General features: G+C 40.9%; 1 protein-coding gene across 2 annotated transcripts in view; it reads left to right on the plus strand.

The window, feature by feature from the left end:
* Nucleotides 1-1,275: 1,275 nt before the first annotated feature.
* The window catches only part of UNC5D (unc-5 netrin receptor D), a 534,662-nt gene continuing 515,982 nt past the window's right edge, over nt 1,276-19,955 (plus strand). For both annotated transcript variants that reach the window (XM_063077218.1, XM_063077219.1), the window contains exon 1: nt 1,276-1,378. In XM_063077218.1, the coding sequence (XP_062933288.1) occupies nt 1,276-1,378 (103 nt within the window). The remainder of the gene's footprint in view (nt 1,379-19,955) is intronic.

A 19,955-nucleotide genomic window follows, 5' to 3' on the forward strand; every position in this document is an offset into this window, starting at 1 on the left:
TTGTGTGGATATTGAACATGGGCCGTGCAGAACTGTTGGGCAGGTTGTCTTTCAGATCGAGACTTCCTTATGTATTGCGGTTAACTGGGCAAAAGGGGACACGGAGGAGTCTTCTGACCGGCGAGTCCTGGATCCACTTTTGGGCTGCGTGTTGGGCTGCATGCTGTGAGGAATGACGGGTGGCTGACTAGGGCCTTGGACTCAGAGCCAACCCCTGGGGTGTTCTTTGCTCTGCAACCCAGTGGCCTAGGACAATCTCTCTGCCGTGAATCCTGCAGAGGGAACGACAGAGGCAACCTTTAGGTACTTGCAAAAGCAGCTAAAAAAAGATTCGACAATCTATTCAAAACGAACCACACTTAAAAAAAAGAAAAAAAGCCTTCATTCCTTGCTGCTGTGAAGGCCCAGTAAATGTCTCCTTTTCCTGGTACGTCCAAGGTCCTAGATTAAAACAAACAAACATAGGAGACATCAGAAAGGAGGGAGCTTCCGAAAAGTTTGAGAATTCCGGAGCCATTAGGACCACAGAAAAGGGATTAGAAAAAATAAAAGAGTAAAAATGAAAAGGCGCGCCCCTGACTGTGATTCCCCACCCTTCTGTTGACATGGTAAGTCAGCACGGTTGCAATGACGGGTTCCCACCGTCGTTATTTTTCTCCACCTGGCTCTCCTGTCGTCTTTCTTTTCCTTCTGACCTTTTTCCGGAGTGATGTCTAATGTGACGCTGAAAGTTACAAGGAGGAGGAGACGCAGGACGCCGAAGGGCTCCCAGCTGATGCACGGAGCCACCGGTGGGCTAGGCGGCCGCGATGCCCACCCTTTCCTGAGCAGCGGTCGCCTCCGAGGCCCGTCCCGGTCCCGCCGCTGGGCTCGTCTCACCTGCGCCTCCCGCCCGCGCCGCGGCCCCGCCCCGGCCCTCCCGCCGCCCCGCCCCGGCCCGGCTCATTGGCTGCGGCTCGGAGGGGAGGAGCAGGGGCGGCCGCGGGGTCTCATTAGCGATGCGGACTCGCTCCTCCGCTCCGTAGTCCGGGCCCGGCGGCCGCGCGAGGGCTGCGAACGGCGCGGCGGGGACGACGGGCGACTCCGGCGGCGGCGGTGGCCGCGCCGCGGGAGGCTGCGGGGACACGCGCTCCCTCTGGATGTCCGTCCCGCGGCGGCGCGGAGCCCCCCGCCCCGCTGCTGTGGGGAGCGGCCGCGGAGCAGAGTCACTCGCGGAGACCCCCGGGATCCACGCGGCGGGGAAGAGGAGCCGTACCCCGGAGCGCGGCGGGGAGCATGGGGACGGCGGCGGCCGCAGGAGGCGGCGGCGGAGGGACGCGCCGGTGGCTCCCGTGGCTGGGGCTCTGCTTCTGGGCGGCCGGGGCCGCGGCGGCCCGAGGTAAGCGATGGGCAGAGCGGGCGGCGGGGCGAGGGCGTAGGTGCGCCGGCAGGACCGAGCGCGACCCGCTCCTGTGGCCTTGGCTCCCCAAGTTGCGCCCGCCGAGCCCAGCGGGGTGGGAGCGGGTGGAGGGAGGACCCCGCGGGGACCCCCGCCTTCCAACCCAAGTTTGCCATCTGCCGCAATCCTACAGGTTGCTGTGACCCGCGCCCTTCCCCTCGACTCTCAGCGCCTGCTCCACCGTCCAAGCCCCCCCAACTGCTGCAGACTGGGGTGGCCCCGTCTTCGCTCCGGTTTCGCTCGCCGTGTCCTCTCCACTGCCTTCCAAGGCAGGATCGATTATGTGGGGTGGCCAAGGGGTTGCCACAGTGGTGTCCCAGAGTGCTGGGGAGAGGGGCCGGGTGACAGGAGTGTCTGTAGGGTGAGCTCGAATAGGGAGGGCTTCCTTTCCCTCCCGGGAGCGACGCCCAAGCCGAAGTCCCCTCGCTCTGTGCCAAGCCTGGCACCCACCCTTCAGGCGATCCTCACTTGGGGGACCAGCCAGCACCGGGCTTGCCTTGGCGGAGGCCGCGCGTGTGCCGGGCCGGGCAGGGCTGCGCGCAGCATCCCGGTCTGGGCGCCTGCAGTGCCCGAGGCTGCTCACCCGGCGCCTGCTCTCCCTCCCCTGCCTACTCCAGCTTGGAAGCCCGGGCCCCACTGGGCAGTCGGGAAGCTTCTCCTTTCCGACCTGGAAGCGTAGACCCCGTTTTCTTGGACCCTCCGGACTCCAGCAGAGTGAAAATTTACAACTGGCTCCAGCCCCACCTTGAGCGAGGACAGGAAGCGTCAACTTAAATCCCAGGGACTTGTTTTGGAGATGATCAGAGGCAATTCCAGACATAGATCAAGGACCGTGGCTTTACCTTTGAAAAAATCTGGAAGCTTCTCCTTCCCGCCCTTCTTTCCCTTTCTGCTTCTCTGTGTGCCATCCATTAGGCTTAGAATATGTTAATGGCATTAGATTCTGTACCTAACGCCAGTCTGGAGAGAGGTGGGACTCAGCCGACCACCTCGCCTTCTGCTCTGCTCTCTCTCCTGAACGTCTTCTGAGTAGCCGGGAGACGGAAAGGGTGAAAAGGGTTGAGGGCTATCACAAAAGAACCAATATAAGCTAATTTTTATAAAAGCTAACGGTGTGTTAAAGGCAGTCGTCCTGCCTGGGAAGAAGAATTTTTAAAAAAGAATTTAAAAAACGGTGGATGGAGGCTTTCCATTTAATGATTCTGTTCTAAGCTTATTTGCATTTAATTTCCAGAAAAGTTTTTTTTTTTTTTTTCTCCTTTGTGGTGGAGCAGGCTTTCTAAAAAGCAAGAAAGGTTTAAAAATGAGCCTCAGTGATTGCACACCCTGGGTTATGGTGAAGCATAGTTCTTTTTCTTGCTGGAAGAAACACAAGCTTCAGCCATTTAATTTACTATGGAAAAATGCCTCACTGCAAAGTCAGCTGAGTTGTTTTTAATACGCTCATATGGGTAAAAGTGGCTCTTTGCTTTTCTCAATGTTGATCTGAATGTCTGATTTCCACTTATTATTCCATGTGGAATATCTAACAGTGACTGAGTCTAGGAACCGACCTTTGGAATTTGGTTGGTGTAGTTGTCTTGCAGCCAGCTCCAAACAAGAGGTGAGGACACGCCAAAAGCCTCTTGGAGGGAGTTTTGCCGGCTCTGAAACTAAGGCTAGCACCTCTTGTCTACAAGCTGTTCTTTAAAGGTCTCCTGGAAAACATACTGTACACTCTGCAGGCTTATTTACAACACATGGCTTGCACAGATCGTAGTAATGTTCAAGTCACATGGAGCGGAGCAGTAAATCTAACCAATATTTCCCTTGTCATATTTTACTTTCTGGGGCATGAAGCCCATTACCCTTAGCAGCTGGCAGAGGTTCCTCAAGAAGTGAGCATTAAACAGGCTATGAAACCTGAGAAGCCACATGTACCTGGCTTTGGACAAGTGGACACAATTGGGGTTTTCAGAACAAAGGGGGTGTTTCAATGTTACTGAAGTTCTACCATCCCAGAAAGGTGCCCATTGATTAAAACCAAGATGAGGTGCACTCGTGTGGCATGCTTGCTAAAAGCTCTCACCATACTGTGCAGGGTTGGCCCTAGGTTGTTCTTATTTATCCATGTAACTAATTTTTGTTCTACAAGACTTTTCTGTTTGATCTGAACCAAGATATTCTACCTTCCCTAACCAACAGGATATACAGAATTATGCCATTTGCTTTGGTAGTATGAGAATATTTAACAATTTAGTAGGATTTTCTTTACAATATTTATCATTTATCTGTTTCCACGATGATTGCACCATCTTTCTTCTTCTCCTCCTCCTCCTCTTCCTTCTTTTTCTTTTCTTTCCCTGCATACTTAATTTTAAAAACCTCAGAATATCAGGCTGCACAGTTAGCTCAGTTGATTAGAGCGCGGTGTTACAACACCGAAGTCAAGGGTTCACATCCCCATACTGGTCACCCGCCAGAAAAGAACCAAAAAAACCAACAAAAAACTCCAAAAAAAAAAAAAAAAAAAAAAAAAAACTCTCTGCAAAGGCATTAAATATAATCAAAGAGGAAGACAGCTGGAGCAAGGGGCTTCCTGCAGAAACTAGCAGTGGCCCAAGGAGCAATGTTCTGTTTCCCTCCTTTATAAGCAAGACTTTGCCTTTTCAGATTTATATTATTGCCTGTCAGTATACTGAGAGGAAGGCACTTTGGAGCCATGATTACTGTATGTTTTAACACTTTCCAACTTAAAAGAAGGTGTTTAAAAGTTATTCGTGACCTGCCAAGTGCTAATTAAATCCACATCATGTTGTCATAATGATTTGTTTTTGTTCTTTAAAAGAAAGGAATACTGCTGCTGATCTGGTTGTGATTCCTGCATTAGATACTGTACACAAGATATCTTAGTCATTAAAGGCAGAGAGGAAGCTAATCTTAGGCTGAGCTTTCACACAATTCTTGCTGTAAAAAATTTCCTGGACCCGTAATACGTTAATGGCAAGAGAAGTACACATTTATTTCATAGGCATAATAGGGTTATATGAGTTACACATACTTAAATCCATTTATCTATCTAGTTCATACAATTTTAGTTCTGTAGTCATTTCCTCCTTAATGTCATTAGGCTACCCCTTTCCCCCTTTCCTCATTCTGTTCCTTTTCTTCTAAAATCTGTCCCTTCGTAGGACTACGAGTCAAGAGCTTTCTCCCCGTTTCCTGCCAGGCTTGGCTTTCCTGAGTCTGGGGTTGTTGTCTTAGCTTGAACAATCTGGTGGTACCTTCTTTTCCTACACAACAAAGTGCTCTGCTCTTGAGAGTTCTTAAGGATCTAAGTTTTTAAGTGGAGCCTGACCTGACCCTATAATAACAGCATTTGTCACCCTTTCCATACTTCCTCACTCTTCGAATCACCGAGTGTGGCATGTGGTTCTTTCGGTGGTACTCCATAGGGTGGGGAGACCTGTGGAGCCTGCATCCTCCCTGAGCTTTCTCAGGACTATATGACTGAACCTGTCATGCTGTCTTAGTAGTTAGGGAAGCATTTTTCTTTTTATCACTTCAACGATTTCTAAACTTGTTTTTTATTGTCCTCTTCCTACCAAATAAAGTACCCAACTTAAAACACTGCTGAGGACTTGGTTTTTCAGGAACTAGTGAATATATGCTACCCTTCCTTTGTCCCTTTTTTTTTTTTTTTTTAAATATCCAGTCTAGAGACTTCGACCACATGTGTTAAAATCTAATCCCAAAGAAGGGTGTACAAAGGAGGATTTATTCCAGAGCATCCTCCTAAGGAAGGTGGCGGTGATGATAGTGAGGGGTATCCTCTTAAGGGACAGGCACATGTCCTCACAGAGAGCCCAGACGTGCCTCCTTGATTCCACCTTTGCAATTAATCCTGATTGTCCCTTACTCCAGGCAGTGCCACTTGGCCAGCAAAGTCATTGTCTTCTCTTCTTTCCTCATTCTGATGCTTTCAAGAGCACAACAGAATAACCAGTGGAAACTTCTCCTCTGTCATTCTAAGCCACATACTCTGTATAAAGATACTCATCTGCTCACGCATTTTTTTAAGTGGCCACTGTTGGCATGAACAACCATCTGTTGTTACCGCTCTTTTATTTTATGTTGCTCCTATTCTTTAAAAGATAGCATTTCTGCAGCTTTGTTTGAATATGAAATTAGCATGTACCATTCATTATTCTAAACGCTTTGCACACATTAACCCATTTAATTCTTAAAATAACTCTATGAGGTAAGTACTATTATTATCCCCATTTGTATGGTAGGAAAAGAGGGGCATAGAGAGGTTAAATACTTGCCCAAGGCCATGGAGTTAGAATATGGTAGAGGGAGGATTTGAACCTATTCAGCCTGACTCCAGAGCCCACAACAAAGAACATTTTCTATGCCAGAACTAAAACAACCCTGTATTTCGGTGACAAAAGTACTAAAATGGTATCTTTATAACCATCAAGAATTGTAGAGGAATTTGGAGTAGCTTAAACAAATCTATAAATACATTCAGGTAAATCTAAGAGGTTTATGTTGTATGAAAACAACCACCCTCTCACCATTTAGCTTAATATACTTTGGGATTGGAATCATACTTAAAATTCTGAATGCCAGTTTCCAATATGATAGCTTGTTTTTTTTTTCAATATTGAATTTCAACAGAAAATATTACTCTGATTGAATACGCTATCCATGGAATGGCAGATCCCAAGAGACTATTTGTTGCATGTCTTGTATTTTTAGCCTTGTTTGCCGGGGAAATGTGGAGCATGAGATTTGAGAATAGATTGTTAACACCAGAGGCTGCTGTTTCTGCTGTTTTGGGTACTCCTGCTGCTGCTCTTGCAAGGCAGATGGCTAGATTCATTTATAGAAAATAGATATTCGTTCTATTTTGCATTTCTTCTTTGAAAAGAACTTTTAATTGTTTGTGCCACATTGCATCGTATGGCCTTATTGTGTGCATACACATGCTGTGTGTAGATAATTTTCAGAATTAGGCAGATGTTAATGTATTCAGTTTGGTCTGTGTTATCCAAAATCTGCTGCCAACTCTGTTGTGCTTTTGGAATTTTCTGTTGAAGGTGGGTATGCTTCCAGTATGGTGTGTGTCAAGTATTTTATGCTCACCCCACCACTACTCCCTCCCAGCCCATTTAACTGAACTGGAACTCAGTGATGGAAATATTAGGGTTGTGTTTAAGGGGCAAAAGTAGAAACAATAGGCCAGTAGTATGTTTTTCAGATTATATCAGGCCACTACAGGACATACAGTGTTTCCTAATATTCTTTCTAACAGGACAAGAGTAAGATGAGACCTGTATTCTTATACGACTGGTTCCTTCTGATAGTTTTTTTTCATAAATGAGGACGCTGAAAAGCCAAAAGCTGTCATCCGAATGAGGTCAATGACAGCTTTATTGAATGAACATATTGACTTTTTATCACCAAGTCTCTGGTCCATTCAATGCAAAAGAGCCCTTAACTCAGGAAGAGAGAGACCTTGGCTTGAGTGTCCCACCACTCCAACCCTGCATTGTAAGAATGGGAGGAATCAGGTGGGCAAATGTCACCTCAACAATGTGGAGTTTGAATAAGGACAGACTTTACAGATCCTTTTTGTTACCTAAATTGAATGCTGTCATTTCTCAGTCAGGTGAGTCACAGACACTCCATAAGGTAAGTAAATGGCAGGCAGGCATGAGAAGCAGGAGACATGAGAGGCGAAAGTGAAGACGTCGTCTTGACTACTTCAAGGGCCCACTCAACACTATGTTTGGGATAACTATGTTTTGTGTGATATCATTCACAGATTTTGATAATTTACTATGAAAGCAAATTTATTTACTAAATATTAGATGAGAAGATTTGCCTCTTAATAAATTTGTGGTAGTTGTTTAGAGTTGCTTGGAAGTCATTTGGTGGTTTCTGCTAGCAATAGAACTTATTTAGTAGTTATTGTCTTTATTTAAATTTAATTTAATTAACCTACTGGAGAAGGAGGGGAAACCAAATGATCATGGGGTATGGAAGTTAAGCATATAATATTTGAAATTCACTGATCAGTGCTTTTCAAATGTTAATGTGCATTTGAATCACTGCACATCTTGTTAAAATGCATATTCTGAATTAGTAAATGGGGGGGGGTGCCTGAGATTCTACATTTCGAACAAGCTTCCATTTGACACCATCCAGGGGCCCCACAGGTGATAGTAATTCAAGTTTTTGATTTTCAGTATTGTTTTTCAGTTGCAAACCAGTACAAAGGAGAATTCAGTGTAAAACTGTTTTAAAGATACCAGTAGAAGAATAGGCAAACACAAATGTTAGCTTTAACTCAGATAAACACACATCCATTTATAAAACTAGTAGACATTCAGAGGGCAATATTTTGATTCAGTATAATGTCTTGCCTCAACTATTTGTAAAGATAGTTGCAATATGTCCTCCAGTTTAAAAGTATTTTTAAAGTCTTGAATTTTATGAAATAATTGGGGTCTTATGATGCATGTCACTAATTTCTTGTAATAAAGAGGAAACTGACTCCCCAGAATTTTAAGTTTGCCCAAAGTCAGATTTTTGTTAAATAAGAAGCTTTTCTGACCTTTATCACTCCTTCACTTTACTGTGTTCTCTTGGCTGGAGCTACACTTCAGAGTGATCTGGAGTTCAGGAGGATGAGAGAGTGAGGTTATAATTGAGTATGAGGTAGAGCAAAAACAGTTGTGAAAAACCAGAGCGGTGTCTGTACGGGGTATTTACGCTCCCCAAGCATTTCGATGGTTGTTGTCACAGCTTAGTGTGGAGCTGGTGTTTGAGTCTGTCTTTTCAGCAAGGCCCATCTTGCTATCACCCATTACCTGGTAGTGCTTTTCTAATAGTACATGCTGCATAATATGTTACTCCAACCTTATGTTAAGGTATAAATGGTATTTAGGCTAAAATTTATACAATATATTCAATATTGTGATAAGACCCTCAGGAAATTTTAGTTGACAGAGGAAGAATGAAATAACTGTAAGAGGGTTTTACGTTTTTATTCCTCAACATATTGGAAAGCCTACATTCCTAGAGAGACTGTTCTAGAAAGATGATTAAGTGTAAGATGTGTCACTATCATGGATGGCTGTTTGGAATAATAATTCATTTGCATGGAATTTGACATTTTTAAGGTACTTTCACAAATTTGATGGCTTTGTATCTTCACATTTACCTGAATATTGAACAGATGATGAAATTAAAGTTTAGGGATATTTCAGTCAAAGCCAAAAAGGTAGCAATAAACAGCAGTAGGACGAGAAGCCAGGTCTTCAAATGATTTCAGGGCCTTTTTGACTACATTACTATGTAATTCTATTTTATTTCCAATGAGATTGATTATACTACAGTTTGATGATACTGTGTTAGCTCATATTACATTTGACAGAGGGGTGTGGATGTATGAGCATGTGAGAGGGAAGGAGAAGTAAGTAGAAATTCATTCAAATGCCCATCTTGCTTTCTTGGCTATATGATGTCATTGTCATAAGCAGAAAGGGGCCTGTCTGGGTAAAGGGGCAATAAAGAATGTGTCAGGAGTGATTGGAGGAAAGGAAAATTGTGACTACATTAAAAATAGCATACTGTGGGATGGAGTGAGTGACGTGTAAATAATCCAAGGAACTTGTTAGACAATACTTTTTATAAAAAATCAAGGGAATTAAAGTAGTTCATTAAAGTAAGTAAAATCACAGATTAGTTCTTCTGAGGTTTTATTTTAAAAGATGTCATTACAGACACCAACATTTTTTAGAAATATAATACTAGCTCCTCACACTGCATAGCTTTCTAAATACCTTGTCTTTATTATTAGTTTTGAGTGCATATGCTTTGTTTTTGCTGTGTTTAGTTGTAAAACAAGATTAAAGTCTTCTAATTTGTGTTTGAAAGTAGTTTAGCAGCACAATGCATTGGGACTCCCAATAACAATTTTTATCAATATGTCTTTAAGAATTATCGAACCTATTTTTTAAAAAAAGATAGGGGAAAAATATAGACCACAAAATAAAATTCTTTGCCAGAGAAATGTAAGTGTGTTGTAAGCCTTTTGAGGGAGCTGGGAAAAGTATCTATTCTTCATCCAGCTAGACTACTCTTGTATCTCCCTCAGTCTTAGGACCAGAAGCTGTAGCAATTACCAGCTGCTTGCATCAGGAAATTTCTGAAGTTGTTTTCCTTAAAAAAGCAATCAGAAGGTTCACGGGTTTTGTCAGTGTGAGGTATGTGGGTGGGATGTGTTTGGGGGTTTGCTTTAAAGAAATAAAGTTGAATAAAATATTTGTCATTAATTTTTTTCACCTTGGAGCAAAAAAAGAAAAAATCCATCTGATGTTTTCTAAAGTTTAGCAGCTAGCTTGAGATGCACGTCAGTCTGAGGGATATCAATGCACAAAGACTGGCTCTACCGTATCACATCCTGCAGCGGAGAAGACAGTTGTACAGCCAATTATTACTAGTTGTCAAGGTGATAACTGCTGTGATGCCTGGATATTGGTGTGTGTATTATATATTAGCAGAATGTCATATATCATCATTATATCAAACTTACATCATTAAAATTCTATGCCATTAATTTAAATGACATTAATAACACTTAAACTTAAGATGTAGTTATGATTTGGACTGAACGTCAGCTGCTTCTTCTGGTATTCCCATTTCTGTCTCCAGGTTATCTTCCATCTCACCCCCAAGGCTCAGTCCTCTCTTGCTCCCTTTCTGCTCCTCAAGTCAAAACTTCCTTTTTATTTAAGCAATGTAATGGACTGGAAAGTTTAAGTCTATGCGTCCATCAAAGTGTCACTTTTTTCTCTGATTCTTTTTGTTTGTAAAATGAGAAAAAAGGACTAACTCACCCTGCTCTGACATTCTGTGATGGCACCCTTTGTTTTCAGCACTGTGTATTCACAGTATTTCTATCACTTTAGGGAGCATTTTGTGGTATTTAAATATGTATTGAGCCTTCAATAAAGGGATAATGCTCTGGAAGTAGAATTTGTAGGACAAACTAATGGGGCTTCAGGAATGATGCTGGTAATCCTTGGCTTCAGCATTTTCAAGAATGTATCAACAATAAAAAAAAATTTAATTTGATTTCTCTGAAATTGGTGGTTGTAAACTAATGCACACATGTGTAACTCCGGAGACAGAAGTGGGTTGACTCGAAAACAGCCTAACCCCTTCGCTACGGCCCGTGATTGCTCAGTTTGGTGCGTGGGCCCACTTTTGCTACATTGACTTTTCCTTTTTTAATAGAAACCAGATATATGAAGTTTCATATTAAATTTCCAGATTTGAAGTCTTCTCAAATTATTTTAATAAAACACATTAACTCAAACAAAACTCAGAAGATAGAGCACTCAGCCTTCCAGTTTGTCTGAAGTCAATAACTTTCTCACATTTTGTTAAGAGATTTGAAGAATCAGAAAGTCAGTTTGTCCATTTTCAGTAATTGTCTTTGCTTGAGCTATGGGCATATAACACTCTCTAGATTTGTAGAATGGTATTGTCTAAGAAAATATAAAACATTGAAGTGGCCTTTTATTTAACAATTAACAAACACTAATTTGATCACTGAGTTTATATGTACCTCTATTTCTTATTTGCAAAGAAAAAGAACATAAAATTATATTGGTGGAAAGGACCGTGAAATTTCTAGGCTAAACCCCAAATCTGTATGAGGATACTTCAAAGAGTTTGTGGAAAAATAGAATTAAAAGACAGTATGAAACTTTTCATTAAGGTTTTGAAGAACCCCTGCATATGAACAAACAAGGTGGGGAGAAACTAGGCAGCTTGCTTGGCTTCTAGAGGTCGCTTCTGTCAGGACTTGCCCATGAATCTAGATCTTCATCTTCTCAATGTTGTCCTTGCCTCCTTTCATTATTAGGCTTATAATGACAAAAGAAATCAATAGATGCACAAAGGAATGCAAAAGAATGATAGCAGAAGACTAAAGACTATCATTTTACCCTTCTGTTAAAGGCTGTTTTCCTTTTATTTAAAATGTTTATATTTTTCTAAAATATCTTTGAAATAAGATGAATTTTTCTTCGTTGGCTCTATTCTGAATCAAAGAATGCTGGGACCATGATTTGAGGGACTCAAGTTAGTTCAGTGTAGCAGAGCTAATAAATATTGTAAAAGAGGTTCGCATTATGGATTTGTCTTTGGGTGAAATTTAGAGTATTAGACTTTTCTTCCAATTACTTAACTTCTGTGTGCTTGATAATCATTTTTTTTCCCAGTATGAGTCCACTAGTAGATCCTAAGTATTTTCTACATATAATTATTTTAGCAAAATGTGTTCCTAGGAAAGAATATAATCAGTTCATTTCCACTAATACTATGTGATGATAGTGCCATGAGTTAGAATAGGGAACCATATAGTTTACCCAAAGGAAATAATTTTAGAATGCCATTTGCCACACAGCCACTCATTCTTAATTGGGATGTGTAAATTGTGTCTGTTTCAATTACTGTTTTAACCTTTTTGAACCTGAGTTTTCACATGTGAGAAGGCAAGACTTTCCAGTTGGCATAGCTAGCCGAGCCTGTTAGAGGTGGTGTTACTGTTAGAAGTGGTTGGTCACTCAGAGGACACTAGGTGGAGCAGATTTTTAATGTGCAACTTGACTTGTGCTTCTTTAAAGAAAGCTTTTGACGTTGACAGTAACACACCAATGATACACTCAAAAAGCCACAAATGTGCATCCGAAGAGAGTGAGTGGATAGTTATAAAAGCTTCAGTTGCTTCTTCTCATGCACCCCTATTTTCTTTATTTTAAAGTGAATTCTGCCTCTCTCCTTGTCATGATAACTTGCAAAAAGTAATCCCTATATTTGAGCTGGAGCTTATAAACTCTGGTGTCTCTATCATGATTATTATTCATGTTGAAGCCACCTTGCTGGCAAAGTGTTAGATGCATGGGGTGTTGCAGACTTCTGAGTCTTAGAGATTAGGTGTCAGAATATTCCGGGTTTGGTTATTTTTAGCAGTTATCAGCGACGTATCTTACTGCTGGAAATGGTGGTCAGGCTTTAAATCTAGAGATCCCTAGTCATTACCCAAAGCCATTTTTTTTTTTCCCCAAACTCTAAGAAAGGTAAACATCTGTAGTATTGTCATCCAGGGTTAGTGAGAAAATCATAGATAGCTGCTTTGAATGTGTGTGGGCATTAACTTTTTTAAAGCTTAAAACTAATATTTAATAGTTTAACATGTGTTTAAATAGTTTTATTGAAACACATTAGATTGAAAGATGAGCACCAAATGTTTAATGTAACCCTTGTTTATGGAAATATACGTGTGTAATTTAAATTTTGAAGAGCAGGTGTTTGATTCTGAAGTTCTGTCAGCTGAAACCACAAGCTTCAACTCGATTTCAGAGCAGTTAACTCAAAATCTCAGTGGGAAGGACCCAGCGGTACTTTCTTTCTTTCTTTTTTTCTTTTGCGGCTGGCTGGTACAGGGATCAAACCCTGGACCTTGATGTTTTTGGCACCAAGCTCTAACCAGCCAAGCTAACCGGCCAGCCCCCAAGCTGTACTTTAAAAACTTCCCTCAGGTCATTCTCAGTTTGGGAACCCAAGATTGAGAGCCACTGATATATAATGGGTGCATTGATTGTGTATAAATGTAGAAACTGATCTTTTTTTTAGGTTTAGAGGAGAGACTTGAAAGTCCCTATCATAACAAAACTGTGAGGGCTGAAGGTGACCACTCATGATTCACCCCCGTCCCTGTTAGGCCTGATCTCTCCATGTTGGATCTCAGATGGCCAGCCTGAGTGAAGTTGAATGCTGGCATGAAACACTTCAGCCTTTGGGAGCTAAACTTTTCTTCCTAGGCTGAAAGGACTGAGAGACAGTCATGCGCCACATAATGATGTTTTGGTCAACGGTGGACCGCATGTACGACAGTTGTCCCATAAGATTATAACGTGATGTTGCAGCTATTCTAACCTTTGTAATTTTTTAACCTACTTTATATTTTTATAAGGTTAGTGATGCATTTCTCAGAACGTATCCCCATTGTTAAGCGACGCATGCCTGTACTAATAAAAGGGACGAGATTATGTGAGAGAGATTATGTAATGAGAGGAGTCTTTTGAGAACATAGGGTTGGAGGTTGTATAGTGTGCAGAAGAGCATAGGGCCCACAGATGGAGATTCCTTATTTTCCTTTAACCTTTATCTGATGAGTCTTTGGCCCAGGATATCAATGATAAGTGATTGTATTTCTGAGCAGATTAGTATCTTTGTACTGGTCTTAGTGTCTGCAGGAAGGAGGCAGTGTAGTTCCTTGTAGGGTGCAGGGCAGGGTGAGGTCGTGCTCACCACCCCTTGTTAATGGAGAGGGCAAGGATCATGCGGTGGGCCCACCTTTGCCATCTTAGGAAACAGCATAGGAGTTCTTCCTGAAGCAAGCTTTTCTAATATTACTTCCTTGTACACAACTGCCAGTGGGCCCTCATTTGGGAAATCAAACACAAAGTTTGTAAAACATTCTGTGAGTTATTAAGTGCTGTCTACGAATAAATAGTTTTTTTAAAGCAGTAAACTATAATGGTTATCTGTGAACTTAGCACCACAACTAAGCGTAGAATATTGTCAACACCTTTGACACACCTGTGTGCATCTCCTTTACCCATCCATCTGCTTTTCCTTAGAAGTGATCACTCTCAAATTTTATGCTTATTCCCTTTAAAAAAAAAATAGTTTAAACAAGTATTTACTCCTAAAGATAGTTTACTTTAGATTCCTCTTGAGATATGTTTAAATTATATTATAGTCTACATATTCTTCAGCAATTAGTTTTTTCACCCAATATTATGTTTCATCTATGTTACTGCATGTACTATAGTTGATTCACTTCCCTAAAGTACAATATTCCTTGTGTGACTATACCATAATGTACTTATTCATTTTGCTGTCAGTGAAATTTGGGTGGTTATCAGATTTTTTCTTCTGTTACGAAAAATGCTATTAGGGACATTCATGTATATGTCTAACGGTACACAATTTCAAGTGGTTCTCATATATCCGAGAGTAGATTACTTGGACCTAGAGCATGAACATATTAACTTTTCTAGATAATACCAAGTCATTTTCCAGCAATATATGAGTTCCCATCACTTTGCATCAGCCAACATTTGATATTTTAGGCCTAGAAATTTCTGCTAATTTACTGAGTATAATATGTTTATCTCTGTATGGACTTAATTTCCATCTCCTTGATTACTAATGAAGTTAAACATCTTTTCATATATTTCATTGCCATTTACATTTCTTCTTAAAATACCTCCTTAAGTCTGTTGCTCATTTTTTTCTGTTTGTCTTCATTGAATTATAGGAGTTTTAAATGTGTGTGCATATATCTCCTTAATATGTTATGTGTGATTGGAATTTCTTCTCTCAGTTTGAGGCTTCTTTATTTATTTACTTTTTTTTTCCACTTCTTTTAGGTATCTTCTGATGAAGTGGAATTATTTATAGTATCTTCTCATAAACTAAAATTTTAAATTTTAATATAATCAGTGTTATTAATCATTTTATGTCTAGCTCTTTTGTGTTATGCATGACAAATCTTTCCTAAATTTCATTAACACTTCCCTCCTATATTCTCTTCTAAAATCTTCCATTTTGGCCTTTCATATTTATGCCTTTAATCCATCTGGCATAGATTTTTTGTGTAGCTTGAGTTAGGGATTTAATTTCATTCTTTCATGTGAATGAGCAATTGTCCCAGAACCATTTATTGAGGAGCGCCCCCCCCACCTTCTCTAGTGATCTGCAATGTCACCTTTGTAATTTGTGAAAGTTTCATATATGCATGGGGATTTTTCAGTCTGGCATAAATGTTCTTCAAAACACTTGAAGCAAAAGTTTTTGGTTGTATTTACTATTGCCCCTTCACGTACCCTCTACTGAACTGGACTCCATGATATGCATGAAAACTGTCCAATAATTTCCTTTGTCTTAGTGTTTTGTGCTCTTTATGCCTCTCACATTCTGCCTTGAACTATTGTTTTAGGTACATTTATTTCTCTTTTGCTTGCCATTATATTATTCATTTCTGAAAGCAGAAACAGTGTTTTGTTCATCTTTGAAACCATCAAACAGAATATAATGTCTTTTATTTAATAGATATTTGATAAACCATTGAACTCAATTGGGGTTTGGAATTGAAGGTCTTGGATATTTTCCAACTAATCTTGCTGTTTGCCCACTCGTGATCACCGATATTTAGAGTTTAAATGCAGTGCCCAGGGTCATGCAGGTTGGTGGGTCCCTGACTTTTCTTTAGCTTTTTTGAGAATGTCTTTTATAATTCATTCCATAGGTAAGTGGCTGAACTATTAGACACTGCTCAGAGGTATGAACCAATATGAAGAGGCTGGAAAACAGGTGAAGAGGCACATAGGTGGCAGGTCCAAGACACTTACACTTATTGAGTCCATTACTAAAAATGATGTTCACTTAACATCCACTCACTTGGTGTTTCCCAAACACACTGTACTGACTTGCAACTCTGTGCCTTTGTTTATGCCCCTTGTTCAACAAAACTATTTTTACGTACCCAATCCTTATAGATTAATTTCTTCTTGTTGACTGCTATATTTCCATACCATGACAACACTTCTGTTACCGCACCATTCAGGCCATATTTTAGTTCTCTTTAATAGGTATTTCTCTGTCAATTGTCACTCCCTGAAGTCAGAGACAATTTTCTATTCTGTGTCCCCTCAGCACACAGCACAGGACTATGCTTGGTATAAGTTAGGTTTCTAAGACATTCAAAATGCAAAACCAAAGAAGCAAAAATTTAAAACTTCAAATGAGCTTATAAATAAGTTTTGTTATGTGATTTTCATAAGAGGTTTGAAAATATAGGAAAGTATTTAAAAGCAGAAATCGCAAATACGTAATCCAAAAATAACAACCTCAGGAGAGTTGTCCGGGTAGAAGCCACGTCCTGTTTGGTGCCTCTGCTGGTCTTCAGGTCTCTGCTGGTCCCTCCCATTTTCCACCTTTGTAAAGAACAACAACAAATTACCCAAGTGCTAAACCAAATACTTCAGTCTTGTTCTTATCTTTTCATAACGTTCACTTCTTGGTAACAGGTGCTATGCGTCTTGTATATTCTGTTTCCCAACTTCAGTGCTTTGGATAATGTAAAAATATCACATACTTGTTTTCAACAACTGGCCAGACCTAGTAAACACACCCACTGTAGTGCCCTAAGACCACTGGCAGCAAGCTCTTAAGGCAAATTACAGGGTAATGCTTTGTGTTAAATGAGCCAACTATATAAGAGATGCAAAGCAAAAGTCTCTTAAGATAAGGACGGTATGTGATTAGATTACTACTCTGATATTCAGAAAAGGTGGGGTTTTTTTTTGTTTTAATTAATTTATGTATTTCACTTTCCCAAAGCAACTTTGAAGGATGGTTTTTCTATTCCTGCTATGTTATCATGTATGAGTTTTGTCTCAACATCTGAATGGATCAGACCTTGGGTAATATGAGCTCTCCTGACTATTGTAGACATAGACAAATTAGAATATATTTATTTAGAATATTTATTGTTCTTATGTATATGGTGGCTTTTTCAGTTGTGGTAAAAAGCCTCCTCTCTGGGTGGCCAAGAGCAGTGATGTCATTACATATTCTCAAATTATATTGGGCTTTTTTTTTCCCCCTTGGAGTTGGATAGAAATAAACAATTATATGGAATTTTCACAACGTTAATTAAAATTAGAGCAATCAGTCTTTGTCAAGTCCCCTTCCCACCTTCTTAATCTGATTTATTAATAAAATGCATCTGAGGTAATTAAGATGTAGAAAATAAAAGTCTGAAGATCATATTTTTTTGGCAAACTATGACAATATGAAGGTCTCAATTCTCCCATCCCTCCACCACCACTATCCCTCCTAGCCAGAGTACCCAGCTCCAAATTGAAGTTTTTTACATTTTTTAACCTATGAAAGTGTTTTCCCCTGCGTGTGTGTATATATATGTAATGCTATTAAGAGTTTTGTAGTAAGTAGTTGTTTGGATATATGTTCATATTTTCTCATAAAGCACTTTGATGAGAGGGGCTTTTCGTTTCCTAAATTTTTGTACACTTGTAATTTGGCATATTTTAGTAATTCAAGGAATAAAAGATTAGATGAAGGATGAATAGTTACCAACTACAATGCATACTTGTGTGTTAACTGAGCTGTGGCTTGATAATTTATATGATAATGTGAATGTCTGCTATGTGTTGTTCATTGTGCTACATGCTTAGCATATATATGCTTTAATTCTTATAGTAAGCTATAAAGATACTATTGTGTGTTTTATAAAAAACAGAAATTAAAACTCAAATATACTTTCCCAAGTCCATTCCTCCAGTAAGTCGAAGAATAGGGATTTGAACACAGGGCAGCCTAACTCCAACATGCGTATTTGTTCCCAGCATCACACACTGACTTTATAACGAAGAGAATGGACATGTGTGCCCAGGATTCCTTGGATATAGTATTTCTTTTAGAGCCAGCTATAGTTAGTTTCCCAATGTAGCTTTTCCCAGACATTTCGTAGCCGCCATGTATGTTAGGAAGTTCCCTGAGCAAATATATTTTGAAATCCATCTTTTTGGTTGTTTCTGACTGTTGTATAAGCAGTTTATAGATTACAATTTTTCCTAATATGTAACTGTCCTGTCCATAGCACAGGTTCTCTTTTTCTCTTTGGTGTCTAAACTGCACATAAATGATGGATTCTGGCCCTCTGGAGCACTGGTCTGCTGATAGGTTACCCTCCTGGTAACTGGCTGGTGGCTGGATCCTAACTCTCATGGTCCTCGCTGTTTCAGGACCCAATGCTTCCTGTACACCCAGAGGACTAAGTTTAAAATTGCAATTGTAAGCATTCTTCCATTGAATCAGTGTTATGTATGACATGACCTTGCTTTGGGCAAAGACTGTGCAAGTGTTGATATAGGAACTAATAATAGTTGGTAAAATGAATTATAGGCCAGATGATCACCTTAGGTGAAATGGTAACTTGCATTTCTAACTGGGCTTTTAGTGTGTGAGACTTACTAAGAGTATTAACCCCATTGTTGAGCATTAGAGCAGGGGAATTAACATACATTTAACACACCCATGCACTGCATTAGCCAGGTTGCAGACCTTATTTTATTTAGTCCTCAAAGGGTGGAAGCTGAAATTATAGACAAGAAAATAAAATCAGAAGGCGATAATTAACTTTTCCTGGGTCATTGGGTTTGAATATCCTCTCCAAAGCTCATCTTGAAACTTAATCCCCATTTAGTATTAAAAGGGTGGATAATCTGACGATGGTATTTGAAAGGTGAGGTCTTGAAGAGGTGATTGGATCGTGAGGACTACGCCCTTAGAAATTAATCCAACCATGGGTTAATGGATTAATGGTTTAGTGGGTTATCAGGAATCACCTCCCTAAGTCCCCACCTCTTACTAGTGTTGCACTGGGGATTAAATTTCAACATGAATTTTAGAGAGACACAAACATTCAAACCATAGTAATATGTTATTTTTGCAAGAGGCAGTGAAAAGTAGCAGTAAAGTGCACGGTGTGGGGAATCAGACTATTTGAGTTAGATATCGGTTTTCATTAGCTGTGTGGCCACAGGAAAATTATTTAACCTCTCTGTTTGTCTCCTCATCTGTAAAATGGGGATAAGTAATCGTACCTATTGCATGGAGATATTGTGAGGATTAAGTAAATTAATACAGCAATTCTAATATGTAATATTTTTATCCACCCTTACTGCTACTACTGTATTTGAGGCACTGTGCCAGAAACTGGGATCTAGAAATAAAAGCCACTGTGACCGCCATCAAAGGTGTTTCCGTCCAGTGAGGGAGATGCCACTATAAACCTCAAGGGACACTGTGGGAAGTGGGGCAGTGAAACATCGGGGTGCTGTGCAGCACAGGCAAGAGCCCCCAGATCTTGGAAGTGAAAGTTTACCCAGAGGAAGTAATGACTAAGCTGATGAGTTTGAGTAGGGATTGTGCAGGGAAGGTTTGGGCGACAGAGGACATTCAAGGCAGCACAGACGACAGCAAAGCTCTTACCCTGAGAGGCACCTTCCCAGGCTGAGGAGACCTCGGGCGTGCACCTCCCAGAAGACAAAACCCTGTTTTCCAGAGGAAGCTGTTTATTGTGAGCTGTTATGTCCCGAAACAGTCTTTTCTGTGAAGGGACAGTGGGTTGGGGGAGTCCAGAGAAGAGCCGATGCTGAAGCGACCGCCGCACGAGGGTCCGTCTTCAGTGGGGTCAGCGGGGAGGCTGCGTCCGGCCGCTGTTCAAGATGGAAGGGTACACATTTCACCCACCCTGCAGTCTTGTCCGGGGTGGCAGGTCCCGCCGGCCAGACGCGCGTTCTTACGGTCGTAGCTCGGGAAAGAGCCCCTTGCGTCGGAAGCAGACGCAGGCAGCGCA

Source organism: Cynocephalus volans, chromosome 13 (genome assembly GCF_027409185.1).
Source record: "Cynocephalus volans isolate mCynVol1 chromosome 13, mCynVol1.pri, whole genome shotgun sequence".
Taxonomy (NCBI): Eukaryota; Metazoa; Chordata; class Mammalia; order Dermoptera; family Cynocephalidae; genus Cynocephalus; species Cynocephalus volans.